Genomic DNA, 14,268 nt, shown 5'->3' with positions numbered 1-14,268 from the left:
TTACATTACGGCTGTGTTCAACTCCTGGCTCCCCAGAATCCTGGAACTTCAGCCTTCGGCACCAGCACACCGCTGCTGGCCCAGTGCGCCCAACTGCCAGGCTCGCTCGGGCTGGCCCCTCTGCCTTTATTAAATAATTTATTGACAATATTAATAATTATTAATTTTAATGTTTAATTTTACATTTAAATTAATATTAATGTGTATTAAAATAATTTATTAAATAATTGCTTTTCCATACAGCCCATCAGCCCCAAGTCTTCCCAGAGAGGCTAGACCAGTCCCAGCATTGAACACAACCTGCCCACCTCTTCCCCCTCACCTTTTTCTTCTTTCTGGAGCCTCTACCATGACCCCAACCATCCAGCGGGTTTATTTTCAGTCTTTTCCCAGGAGAGCCCCTCTGTGGGCTGTGGTCCTCGTCACGCTCAGGGATCCGTCCCCAGCACCCAGGTCAGTCCATCACAGATACGGCGTCTTGATGTTCACGCCGTGTGCCACAAAAGATCCACGGGGAAGTCCTCATCTGTGGATCGAGCTTGTGAAGGAGATGTCGCCCCCAATCTTTTCTCTGAAGCTTGTCTTTTTTTTTTGGATGCAATATACTTTCATTTTAATGTTGCTTTTATTGTGGGAAAAGGGATGAAAGAACAGATCAAAATTAATGCAAAGAGGGGCCAGCCCAGTGGCACAGCGGTTAAGTGCAAGCGCTCCGCTTTGGCACCGGGGTTTGCAGGTTCGGATCCCTGTCAAGCCATGCTGTGGCAGCGTCCTATATAAGGTAGAGGAAGATGGGCACGGATGTTAGCCCAGGGCCAGTCTTCCTCAGCAAAAAGAGGAAGATTGGCATCGGATGTTGGCTCAGGGCTAATCTTCCTCACAAAAACAAAAACAAAATTAATGCAAAGAGAGCAAATTGTCTATCGCAGTGCTTTTTATTTGTATGGGGCTTTGGACTTTTTCCTGTTTGTTTTTCATTTAATTGTAGGAACACTAGACAAATAAGTTTTAAAAAAGGAAAATAAAATTAAAATCCCATCATCCACACACCAAGACCAGCCTTGGTCCCTTCCAGACTGTTCTGGGTGCGCCCGTACACTTACATGGAGCATCTGCATTTCCTTATGACCGTGAACATAAATACTGCCTTGTGGCCAGTTTTCCACTGAGCCTGTCATGAATGTTCTTCCGAAACGTTAGTCCTAAATAACGGAGTTCTCCTAACCTGGTGGCTGTGTTGTCCCGTCCTGGAACACCCAGTCCGTCTGGTTCGCCGGCCCACTGTGGCGTCTGGGCTCTTCCTGTGTTCTCCCGACAGGTCACGTGGGCGGCCGTCACCGTCCCTTTCTACAGACGGGACAGGAGCAGGGGCAGCCCCACTGTCCTCTACACCCCTTGCATGTGGGTGAAGGAGCCAAGAACCCAAGGGGGAGGGGACTCCGAGGGCCTGTTCCCAGATGGGGAAGAGCTTGGAGCAACGCAGAGGCCAACACCAGCCAGCCGCAGCTCTCGCCGGCGTTTATCCACCTTTCCAAACTCGTGCGTTAGGACTCATCCCCCAGATCTGTCAGTGGACCGCGGGGAAAAGTAACTAGGAAGGAGAAAAAATCTCAGCGACACTGCGGTAGTGAAACACTTTGTTTTTTATTGAGAACGTCTCAAGTCCTTTGTCTATGTGACAGCGTCTCATGCTCGGTTCTGGCTGGTCTCGGTGCGAGAGGAAGCTCATGCAGGCTGTAACGTGTGGTATATACATCAATGTACAGACAGAGAACACCGAGGAGTGTGTCTTAGCAACAGGTTTCTTGGCTGAATTACATTCACATAAAGTGTCCAAATTCTAAAATAAAATTAAAAGCATGATAAAGTCTGGAGAAGCAAACAGCTTTTGGGGCTCACTCCATGAACATTCCACTCTGTGCCTGTAACCACTCACGGTCAAGTCCAGGACAGCCCCCAGTTCCTGATGCACCATCAGCCCACACTGTGGCCAAAATAAGTGTTCTTGGGGCTGCGGGCTCATCCCCCCCAACAGTGGATGAAGTGCAGGCGGCGCTGCCAGAAACAGGATCAGCCAGACCCTCCCCTCCGCCTCCCCAGCAAGTGGACAAGGAACCATGCGCCGAGGGCTGGCACCTGGTTAGGGAGAGGTGGTCACAGGACACACCAGGGGACAAGGACACACAAAACTGGACACATGATCACAAATACTCTGCTCTTTTCATTTAAATAGTTTAGAGTTGATAAAAAGAAACGTTTTGAGAGCTTCTCTAATTTAATAGAATTTAGAGATGGGAAACCTAGCTAACTTCATTTCTCACGCTGGATCAAATGTATGGTTGGGGAAGACTTTATATTTTGGTGTAAAATATTTTAGAAATGAAAGTGATTCATCCATGTTGTATTTTTTTTTTTCTGAAAACAGTGGGCGGCCCGGCGGGGACGCTGCCTTCACAGAGGGAGCAGTGATTCCACAGTGCAGACCAACAAAATTATTTGACTAAAAATAAATTCCAGAGAAACCAATGCCTTGTGAGATGTTGGCTCGTACATTTTAAAATAAAATTTGTTTTCATTACTAGAAAAATCTCCAATAGGAAAAGATGAGGAAAAGTTCAATTAAGACTCAGAACCAAAATCGCAGTCCACTGGCGTCCCTCGCCTGGAAGAGGGGAGACCTGACCCTGAGGAAGCGGTCAGGGCCAATGGACGTGGCTGCGAGGACATGCCCCACCCTCGGCCCCTCCTGAGACCTCCACAACTCGGGCCGTCCGGCTGGCAGGACAGCTGCCCACCGGCCTGAGCACTGCAGAAGGGCCAGGGTCTTTGTGGAATTAACACTTCAGGTTTGGATAACAGAACGGAACAGAAATCCTCCCAACCCACACTGGTCAAATGTCCTCAAAATTTACGATTTTTCTCAAAAAATCAAGTTCTTGGTCGTATCAAATTTTCTGTTAAGTCTCTGAAATCCAGAATAAGGATATTGGATGCAAAATAAGACCTGAAGGATATAATGTACTGTATATAATGCACAGCATGCGCTCAGAGGGGAGTTTAAAGTGCTAAGTGTCCTGATTTGTCTCACGGACGAGCAACACTTCCTTCTTTTTTCTGCTTTACGGATGAGTTGTGCCAGCTGTCCTGTCCCAGGAGCAGGGGCTGTGCAGGCCTCCTGTCCCCGGCCTGGGGCCTGACTCATAGATGGAGGCTCTGCTCCCTCCCGGCCCGGGGCTCCCCACCCCTCCCTGACCGACCCTCTGCCGCCTTCCTCCCCAGGCCTGGGCTTCCTCGGACGTGAGCCCTGCGTCGGCCTGGCCTGGACAGTCCACAAACCCCACCTGGGGAAGGTGGCAGCACACAGCTCATGGGTCCGCTGGGAGCCACCCACGCACAGTAAGGCATTTGTTTACCTGGGGTGGGGAGGGGAGACTCAGGCTGATTCCAGCTATTATCTGACAGAAGGGAACACGCTAGACATACTGATTTTTTTGTTCGTATGTACATGGAATATATTTCCACTGGACTTTGTAACCAAAATCCACTTTTTTTTTTTTTAAAAACTAAGTCCATCTCCCAATCCCCATTAGAAAAAATACCATTTATAGAGATAAGAATAAAAATGCAGAGACTCACAAGATGTTTTTCCGAGTGTGCAAGAGCCTACTCTGGGGAAGGCAGCGACCCACCAGACCCCTTTCCTTTTATAGGTGCAAAGAAAACTCCAGCACATTCTAACCAAACCAGACCCCACCGTGGCGATGGGGTGCCTGAGCCCCGAGCTCTGACTGGTTCAGGACGAGCAGCCACCCTGCAGAAGAGGAGAAGGCTGGTGTGGGTGCCCCTCGTTCTCTGACCCAAGTCAGTCGCCGGCAACGTGCCACCCCTGCCGCTCCGTGTGGACACAAGGAGACATCAGAAGGCACGGCGCTCCGGGTCTAAACCTCCCGCTCTGAGTACACGGGTGTGGGCCAGAATGACAGTAGCTGCTCTGCTCCTGTTCTGCATTTTCTGAGCCCGTAAAGGACACAGGACACAGCTCGATGCCGCACAGGTGTCGACATCCTGGACTTCGCCGTGGGGTGGGGTCTGCCTTCGTCTCTGCCTACAGCACCCAAGAGACCCCCTTTAGAACCACGAATTGGCACTGAATGGGCAAAGGGCAGGAAGCCCTCTCTCCAGTTCCCCTGATCCTGAGTGGAAGCACAAGGCAAGTGGTGCGACCCTCTGAGGCCGGGTGGAGGCGGGCCGCCAGGGGCCTGACCGCGTGCCCCACCTTCCGGTTGACTCAGCCTGCCCGGGGCCGTCCTGTGTGCTGTCGGGTGCGGAGCAGCATCCTGGGGTCCCCCCAGACGCCAGCAGCACCCCCTTCCCTGCCGTGAGAATCAACATCCGGACCCTGGTTGAGACTATGCCAGTGGCACGCTGTCCCACCAGCTGGCAGCCTGAATACTTATTTTTCAAACACATCTTTGATAAAGCCGGAAAGAATAATTTAAAAATACGCCTTACGTGGCGTTTTCCAAGAATGAACATCTACTTAATTAATGCTACTTCCATCCTGTGAAGATCTGTGGACAGCCATTCCTGTCCACTAGATTCAGAGGAAGGAAGAGGGAGTTTATTGTGCAGCAGGCACTGTGGATTCCTTCTAGTCCCTACAAGTTAAATACTGTTTAAAAAATCCAAATGAATGGCCAGGGTTACTGGCCATGTTTTATCTTTGATTATTTAGAAGTAAACCAAGAAAAGTTTTCCACGATATGATCCTACGAGGAGCACAGAAGCTTCTAGAGGAGGCTGAAGGCTACAGGGACCTGGGCCGTGACTCCACGGGACACACAGCCGGGTCAGCGCACTGCAGACTCGTGTGCATGGAGGGTTGGCCCCATCATGCGGGAGTCTCCTCCCGGGGCAGGCTGACACCTGTGGTGGGAGCTCCATCATGGAAGTACCGACGGGGACAAGGGACCTCGTGTCAACATGCCCGACAGTTCTTTAGGTTACTACTTCTATCTCTACGTCCTCACCTCCTCCATATAGAAACGCTTTTTTGCAATTAAAATAATGTGGTGTGAGTGACCTGACATAATTACTTCTTATTTTATAAACCAGGTTCCTAGCTCTGAATAAATTATTCAAGAATTTCACACAAAGTAATTTCTATTTTCCTAAACTTAAGGAAGTCCTACTCAGTAGAACTCAACTTCTAAACGTAAACTGAGATCGAAGCAGTTACTGGATGATCCACAGGGGGAACGCTGCCGCAGAGAGACACCAGGCGGCAACGCCTGGCCCTGACGCCAGACCCCAACACCTCCCACACCCTCCCCAGACCGCGCCTGCCCCAGGTCAGATGTGAGGGTCTGCTGGTCAGCGCTGGATGCCCGGCAGCCCCACATCCCCATGCCTGTCCCCAGGTCAGATGAGGTTCCGGGGACAGCCCTGGATGCCTGGCACCCCCACATCCCCCATGCCTGCCCCCAGGTCAGATGAGGTTCCAGGGACAGTGCTGGACGCGCAGCAGCCCCTGCCCCGCGCCTGTCCCAGTTCAGATGTGAGGTTCCAGGACGACGCTGTACGCCTGGCAGCCCGGCCTCGGCCCCGGTCAGGGGGTGAGGGAGAACTGGTCCTGCTCTGTGGGCTTCTCCACCCAGGCGCCCAGGCCCGCCTTGATGAAGGCTTTGAACAGACACGCCTTGGCAGCCTGGTACTCCTTCGCTACCAGTTTGGACTCGTGGTACATGTTGGGTTTGGTGATCTTGGAGCGTAGTAGGTTGGAGGGAACCTGTAAAAAGATAAAAAACAAGTACAACTGTTTAAGCAGTAATAGTAGAAAGTAAAACTCACACAAGGTGTTCAAAAAATGGCGTTCGTAGGCTTCTGGGGGGAACCACCCAGGAGAAGGTGCCTGCCACTGAGGGACTGCCACCCACAGAACAGGCGTGAACACCCTCTCTGAAGGTTTGCTTCTCGACCCCAAGGAGCAGGTTGTGGTTAAGTGGGCAGCTGCAGACCCCAAGTTCTGGGGGGGGTGCTTCTGGCAACCCACCAACAGTTGATTCACATTTCAACATTTTTAGCTATTTAAAAAACACCACCTCTGGCGTTACGTACATTTTATCACACTGATGACCCCAAGGCATTGCCTCCCAGGGCTAGCTAACTCTTTTTTCTGCAGACTTAAGACCACCAGCACGTGTGAGCACCCTGCTATGTGAACAGGGTCTTCCGAACACGGTATCTGCTGTCCGTCCTCCCACACCAAGTTTAGTGCCAGCTTCACGATGAATAAACGCTACAAACTTGACTCACAAATAAATGAAAACTAGTAATATGCTGATTTACTACAGAAGATTTCACTTGGGGAAAAAAAGGGCCCTGCAGCTTCTGCTACTAAAAAAAAAGTGCACAGCCTTCCTAGAGGGCTGACTGAACCCAGGGCCTGTGGTGCGGCCAGGAGCCTGGCTCTTCTTTCTCAGTGAGTCTCCCGTCTGAGGTCTCAGGGGAGAAGGTCCCCCCAGGAGGAGCGAGGGGCGGGGTGGGAGGGTCCCAGATCACCGGGCAGGAAGGAAGAAGCTGCCTCCGAGGCCGAGGCTGCTTTAAGATTTGAAGAGCCAGGCCAGACTTTAGGCTGAAAACCACCAAGGAACAGAGAGGTTTCGAGAGGGCTGTGGGGACAACACAGTGGGGCTGACGGGAGCGGTCCTGTGAAGGCGGACAGGCTGTGGGGAGGTGGGGCCGGCGCGCCGCTGTGAGGGCACCTCAGTACCTTGCCGTGCACACGCATCCAGCGACAGTACAACGCGTGCTTACACAGGCGGGAGGCACGGCCCAGCTCGTCCTTCCCTGTCGTGGCGTTGATGACCTCGATGGCCGCGTCGCCCGCCGTCCAGTTGACACTGAAGTTGGGCGCCTTCCCCGGTTGCCGTGCTTCCGCGTTGCTGATGCCTGGAACAGAGAGACACGGCGAGGTGATGCGGGGCCCGGCATGGCGCTCGGCGCCTGACAGGTGTGCACGGCCCAGGCGGGCTCACCCCAGCCCACTGCCACCTTCTGCTGCCCAGAAACGCACTTGTCTGTGCTGGGCAGGCGGCAGAAGGTCCACAGGAACCTAAATCCGTGAGACCGCACAGCACTTCTGAGGTCGCAGGCGCCAGGAGAGCTAGAAATCTGGACGGCCCATGCAGAGATGGGCAAGCCACTTTTGGGATTAATTCAGGGTCCCACAAAGTCATGCTGCTGGGGGCTGCTCCTCAGCACATCACGCCCAGGCCTGCTGCTCACGCCCTCCATGCCCCACACGTGCTACAGCCAAGATACAAGACATCCTAATTCTTAATATGTGCCTACACACGTTTTCTTACCACATTTAAATTACCCTGTCTTAACTAGTCAAAGGCTCATTTTGTGGGGTTGAAAGTTTTTAAAAAAAACTCACATAACTGGGAATTAAATGGACATATCTCCAATGGTATATTGAGCTTGAAAATACATATCACATGGATGATACGGCCCACAAAATCAGAACAGATTCAGGGTGTGAGTCTTGAGAACAAGCCTACAGCAGGAGTGCTGACCGAGCTCACGGGGCCCCCCTCTCCTTCCTCACTCTTCATCTGCTCCGGTGACCAGCTACCCCTCCCTCCCTTGCACAGGAAGCTAAAGACAAGACGAGCAGGTCTGGCTGGCTCATGGTGGTCCCCCAGGCCTGGGTCAGAGTGTGGAGATCTCATGTGAGGCTTCAACAAACAAGCCTCACTTCTTTAGGGCAAGCCTGCAGTTTGTGCGAAGGCAGGATGAAACAGCAAAGGGAGAACGTTCACCTCTACATGCCACCGAGGTCTGGGATATTTACTGAAAGTGACAATATGGGCTTAATGTGAAGTGTGTGCCCTTGTGAGCGGGATGGAATTCCCACCCTCTGGAGGGCCAGCAGAGGAGGGCAGTCAGGGGAGGACTCCGGGCACTGCTCTGCCAGAGGCTCAGGATGGGAGGGGCAGCCTCACCTGCACCTTCGCTGCCTCAGGCAGATGCATGTTTGAACTTGAAGACTCAGCACTATCAGGGCAAGTAGGTGCTGTTCCTCAAAAACTCCAGAAAGTGTAATAAGCACGTCGTGCTCCGGCTGGGGGCTTCTTAAAGGGTCACTGTGGCATTTAACACAAATCCTGTGGACACTGGAGGGAAGCTCCTCCCCCGAGGATCACTCTCCCGACTGCTTCTCCCAGGAAGGGAAAGAGGCAGCTAATGCTCCTTTCCCGTGTGCAGGAAAGACCTCAGGGTACCAGAAGCTGGAGCTGGTCCCGAGAGGAGGCCTCGTGCTCGTCAGCAGCATTCTCTAGGGATTACGCGTCACCCAGAGATCCCACAGTGAATTCTAATGTGACTTCAGGTTACAATGCACTAAATGGACACTTTAAAAAACAATCATGCATTTACAAGAAGACTGTACATTAAAAGGTGCACACCCTCTATCCATCCACCCACAACACTGACCAGTGTCAACTATAATCTTCTGTTGTGTTTGCCACAGTGGCCACCTGTAAGGTTTTCTCCTGAGCACCGCGGGGCGCAGTCTAGCTGCCTAACCACCGGCTTTGGAGCCATCTCCTCTACACAGTCCTTCTCAAAGACCCAGTGAGGAGCCTGAAAGTCAAAGGAGCTCGATTCCAGCTCAGCGACACCCCAGTCCAAGACATTGATGAGGCACGTGTGAGGAATACACCCGCCACAGACGGAGCAGAAGGTACAGACCGCCCCACTGTCCCTCAGGTCACAGGACTGACCTGCTAACATTTGCAAAGACATGCGCTCCCAACACTTTGCCTCCAGCCAGACCTCTCCCCTAAGTCCAGACTCATCCTCTCAAATGGCCACCCAATGGCCACAGGAATCTAGTGTCTCACAAGCAACACTGGCCATCAGTGCTGGTTCACGCCACCTACCCTCCCCTGCCTGCCCTCCTCCAGCGTCGCCAACCTCAGTCTCAACCCAGGGTCCTTCCATCTATCCAGCTGAAAGCCTGGAAACCTGGAGGTCATTCTTAATACAAGAGACCTGATTCTGAGGAAAGGTTTCTGCCTTTTGCATTAAACTGCTGAATCGTTTCTTCCTTCTGAGATGTGAGCATTTAACTACTTTACTTTACTTAAGTGTCTTAATTGAAGCAAAACAAATGGTAAGTATACAGCTTGATGACTTTTCAGAGTGCGCACACCCATAGCCAGCATCTGGTCCATGAGCAGAGCCTCTGGGCCTGGAGGCCCCCTGCCTCCATAGTCACCACCCTGCCCCACGAAGCCACTACGCTGCCCTCCAGCATCAGTGACCTGTGCTGCCCGCTCTGGACTTGAGGTAAGTGGGGCTGTGTGTATACAGGGATCCCTCTGTGTCGGGCTTCTTTCAGTAGAGATCACGCGTGTGAGATTCACCCACATCTCACACAGCGTGGCGGCCAGCCGCTCTCAAGGCTACACAGGATCCCACGGTGGGAACATACCACAGATGCTTCCTCACTTGTTGCTTTTTCTAGTACTTGGCTCTCTTGAGGAGCGTGCACAGGTACATTTCTGATCGTGTGTCTTGGTGACACGTGTACGTACTTCTGATGGACATACACTAGGGGGAGAACAGCTGGGTGTGCGTGTGCTCAGTGTTGCACATAAGCATTGAAAACACCAGACAAACCAGGCTGAGTTGGCTAAAAGAGTTTTTCTACTTAATCATGTGAAAATGTCACAGAAAACCATAAAACAAACCCACCACTAGGTGTCTGGTAAGGAGGAGGGAATAATGAACCAATCAGCAAACTTATTTACCACTTAGTTCAAGAAATCACTTAAAAAGCAGGAAAAGCAAACTGAAAGCACAAACCCATTCAACAACACTGCCTTCCTAAAGAGAAATCCCACTGGTCAGATGTCTCCCAGCGCCTAGTGCACCTTGATAAAAACACAGCTAGGAAAGTTCTCGTGAACCAGGAGGCCACATGATGCTCTAATGCTGTTCACGTAGTGCCCCTGATGTACAGAGAATGTTTTTCTTCTTCAATTTGTAAGGATAAGTTTTAAAGGGTCTGGGTAAAAAGATAATATTCACAACTTCTAGGTTAAATTTTGTCCTTTAAAAACTGAATTCTTGGGCCAGCCCCAGTGGCTTAGTGGAGCGCACTCTGCTTTGGTAGCCCAGGTTCAGTTCCTGGGTGCAGACCTACACCGCTCATCTATCAGTGGCCATGCTGTGACGATGGCTCACACACAAAAAAGGGGAAAGACTGGCAACAGATGTTAGCTCAGGGCGAATCCTCCTCAGCAAAAAAAAAAAAAATTGAATTCTTAGAACCTCCGAGACAAAGTCTCTCCTTTTTCTCTAGATGTCACCTCATTTTGATAAAACTGTGTCTGTTCAATAATGACACAGCAACAAGCAGCATCTAACTGACCCCACCAGAGCAGGCAGAGCTGAGCAGATTAACCACCTCCCAAAGGAGCCAGACTCGGGGGCCACTGGAGTGAGAGGTACAGCCCACCTACAACTCCATTTCCCAAAAACAAAAAGAATTGGAAAGAGATGGCTGTAATATTTCTTTAGAAGGCTTTAAACCTTCATTAAATTCTGATATTGTTGACATAAACAAGATGATGCACGTGAAAACACTTTTTGGAGGAGAGCAGATGAATAAGCGCAGAGGAGTATGGCTGCCTGAGACTCTATGTGGGAATCCTGCCGCCAGTGGCCGTTCTTCCCCAAAGAACGGGGACTGAAGGGCTCCAACCCGGCGTTCTGGTCACACTTTCTCCATCACGTGGTTGTGAATCTCCACGGCATAGGTCCCTCACTCCGCCATCTCATCACAGCAGGCAGTGTCGGGTGGGTGGCAGACACCCAGTTCTGGTGTGTCACACAGCCCCCACACTCCTCTCCAGTCACATCCCTGCTGCCAGGCCCTCCCCTCCCGTGGCCACTGCTGCACGGCTGGGCAGACCAGCCTCCCACACATCAGCCTGGACGAAACATCACACCTCAGGTGAGGAACCAGAACGTAAAGGGCAGGATGACGGAGCCTGAGGTGCAGGGGTCAGCTTCTCGGGGGAGGAGCGGCCCTCCACAGACACTCGCGGGCAGTCTCTCCCTGCAGCTCGTCCTGCCTGCTGAGCAGACACACCTTCTGCCCTCGTCCTGAAGCGGTTGCGGCTGAACTAACCTTTCCTTTCAGATCTTCCCCACCTCACTTCCCTGTTATCTACTCTGCTGCCCTGAGCACACTTCCCAAGTAAAGCACCTTAAATCCCACCTCAGTCTGCATCCCAGGGAATCCGACTACGACATGGAGAGGTTAACCTAGCTTTCAACCAACGTGAATCCTATAAAACTAGCTAGTTTGGATGACCAGGTGTACAGTCAGGTGTGTTGTAAAAGCAGTTTATCTTGGAGGGTAAAACAGAAAGGACCAGTGTTCAAGGATGGGCATTCTATGTGTTATTGCAATTTAAAAATAAGTTCAGACTTCCGCTTCTGGGTAAGATGGAGTTACAGCTACTGGATTTACCCTCCTGCCTAAAATAAACCATAAAACCAGACAAAATACATGAAACACCAGTCTTCAAGACCCTGGACATCAAGTGACGAAGGATAGCCATTCCTGAGAGACGGAAACAGGAGGTGAGTCCCACGAGTGCCCCAGACAGCTGCCTTGAGGTTTCTAGGCAGCAATGTGTGGAGGGGAGCCCAGGCCGAGCCTGGCAGACTCTTTGAATTGAAGTACAGGGAAACCAAAGTGGCCCGAGTTCACAGGACAGAGCAGCAGAGGCGAGAGAGGGGCACAGAGGGAGCCCTGAAGACAAGCAGAGGCCTGATCAGAGCACACACATCACTTGAGGCCGGGGGACGACTGCCTGAAAGGATTAGAGGGAACGTGCCAACACTCACACAGAACATACAGACACAAAGATACAAAAAGATATATAAGTTTAGATACAAATTTCTGGAGATGCAAACTACAATGTCTAAGATGAAAAGTACTGTGGATGGGATTAACCACAGAATAGAAACTGTAGAAGATTAGTGAACCTAAAGACACAGTAACAGAAACTATCCAAAATGAAACGCAGAGAAAAAAGAGATTGAAAAAAAATCCCGGAAGATCAGCGAGCTGGCAGACCACTTTAAGCAGCCCGATACACGTGTAACTAGGGCTGGGGGGGGGGGGGCGGCAGAAAAAATATTTTGGGAAAAAAATGAATGAAATTTCCAAATATGATGAAATCAATAAATCCACAGATCTAAGAATCTCAATGAAGCCCAAGTACAAGGAATGTGAAGAAAACTACCCCAAAGCACATCATAACAAATTGCTCAACACCAGTATAAAGAGAAAATCTTCACACAGCCAGAGAAAAAAAGACACATCACACACAGAGAACGAAGATAAGGATGACAGCAGACTTCTTATTGGAAACAATGCCAAGAGGATGGCAGCGGAGCAGCATCTTCAAAGTGCTGAAAAGAGAAGAAAACTCGGCCATTCCAGCAAAAATACATGTGCCCTGTGAAAATATATTTCAAAAATAAATGCAAAATAAAGACTTTTTTGGACATACCAAAGCTGAAAGAGTTTATCCTCACAAGACTTGCACTACTAGGAATGAAAAGCACCAGGAATGGTATATCTCTTTAAAAGTGAATTGACTGTTGAAACAAAAATAATAGTGTAGTGTGGGATTTTTTAACATAGGCAAAAGTTAAGTGTATGACAACAGTACCACAAAAGCCAGGAGAGGGGAGGGAAGTGTACTGTTGTCAGGTTCTTATACTGTACATGATGTCATATAGTGTCACTTGAAGGCAGATTGTGATAAGTTAAGGATGTATACTATAAACCCTGAAACAACAAAACAAACCCTAAATTAACAAAACAAAAAGTTATAGCTAAAAAAGTAAAGGAGTTAAAATGGAATCATAAAACATGCTCAGTGCAAAAGAAGAAAAAGAGGAAAAGGGAACAAACAACATATAGAACAAACAGAAAATAAGTACCAAGATCATAGAATTAAACCTAACTATATCAATCATCACAATAAACGTAAAAAGCACCCCATATAAACAAAAGCACCCCAAATAAACAAAAAAGCACCGCAAGAAAAGGCAGAGATTGTCAATTGGGGTGGAGGGAAGAGCAAGATCCAAACATATGCTGCCTAGAAGAAACATATTTTCAATACAAAATAATATAAAATAGTTTACAATAAAAGGATGGAAAAAGATATACTATGCTACTACTAATAAAAAGAAAGTTGGAGAGGCTATGGTAATGTCAGACAAAGCAGATTTCAAAATGAAGAATATTACCAGACATAAAGAAGGTCATTTTATAATGATAAAGGAGTCCAATTTATTAAGAGAAGCCCACAATCCTACATTTTTATGCACCCAATCACAGAGCTGCAAAATTCGTGAAGTAAAACATGAAAAAACTGAAACGAGAAACAGACAAAAGTACAATTATAGTCAAGAGACTTTCAATATTCCTTCCTCAATAATTGATGGATAAAGTAGAAGATCAGTAAGGACATAAAGATATGCACAACACAACCAATCAAACTTGGCCTAACTGACATTAATACAATATTCTACCCAGTGAGAGCAGATACACATTCTGTTTAAGTTTTCATGAAACATTTACAAAGATTTTATCCTCGTCCATAAAACAAGTATCAAAAAATTTAAAAAGATTCAAGTCATAAAGTCAAACTAAATAGAAATCAACAACAGAAAGATCTCTGTAAAATCTCCTAATATTTTGAAACTAAATAGCAGACTTCTAAGTAACCCATGGGACAAAGTATTTCAAAGTGAGTGAAAATGATAACATCAAAATTTGTGAAATGCCGTGAAAGCAGTAAAGCAAGGTGTCAAAACAATGACCTCCAGTTAGCAGCTTAAAAAACTAGAAAAAGAAGAGCAATTGAAACATAAAGCAAGCAGAAAAAATAAAATAATAATTAGAGTAGAAATTATTAAAATATAAAACAGAAAAAAACAGAAAAATAAAAATCAATGAAACCAAAAGTTGGTTTTTAGAGAAAAATCAATAAAATTGATAAACCTTTAGCTAGACTGATGAGGAAAAAATGGAGAAGACACTAACCACCAATATAAGGAATGAAAAAGAGGTGACATCACTAGAGATCCCACAGATATTAAAAGGATAATAAAGGAATGTCATGAACACGTTTATGCCAGTAAATTTGACAACTTAGATGAAAT

General features: G+C 48.6%; 1 protein-coding gene across 2 annotated transcripts in view; it reads right to left on the bottom strand.

The window, feature by feature from the left end:
• Window positions 1-1,625: 1,625 nt before the first annotated feature.
• The window catches only part of ADARB1 (adenosine deaminase RNA specific B1), a 143,852-nt gene continuing 131,209 nt past the window's right edge, over window positions 1,626-14,268 (bottom strand). Inside the window, exons 10-11 of one of the 2 annotated variants that reach the window (XM_058523281.1) lie at window positions 6,817-6,951; window positions 1,626-5,788 (exon numbers count right to left, since the gene is read on the bottom strand). In XM_058523281.1, coding sequence (XP_058379264.1) covers window positions 5,193-5,788; window positions 6,817-6,951 — 731 coding nt within the window. In that variant the 3' untranslated portion in view covers window positions 1,626-5,192. Of the gene's footprint in view, window positions 5,789-6,772; window positions 6,952-14,268 lie in introns of both variants that reach the window. The other variant, XM_058523282.1, reaches the window with a different exon arrangement.

Source organism: Diceros bicornis, chromosome 27, assembly GCF_020826845.1.
Source record: "Diceros bicornis minor isolate mBicDic1 chromosome 27, mDicBic1.mat.cur, whole genome shotgun sequence".
NCBI classification, from domain to species: domain Eukaryota; kingdom Metazoa; phylum Chordata; class Mammalia; order Perissodactyla; family Rhinocerotidae; genus Diceros; species Diceros bicornis.
This window is presented reverse-complemented; position numbering and strand designations above follow the sequence as displayed.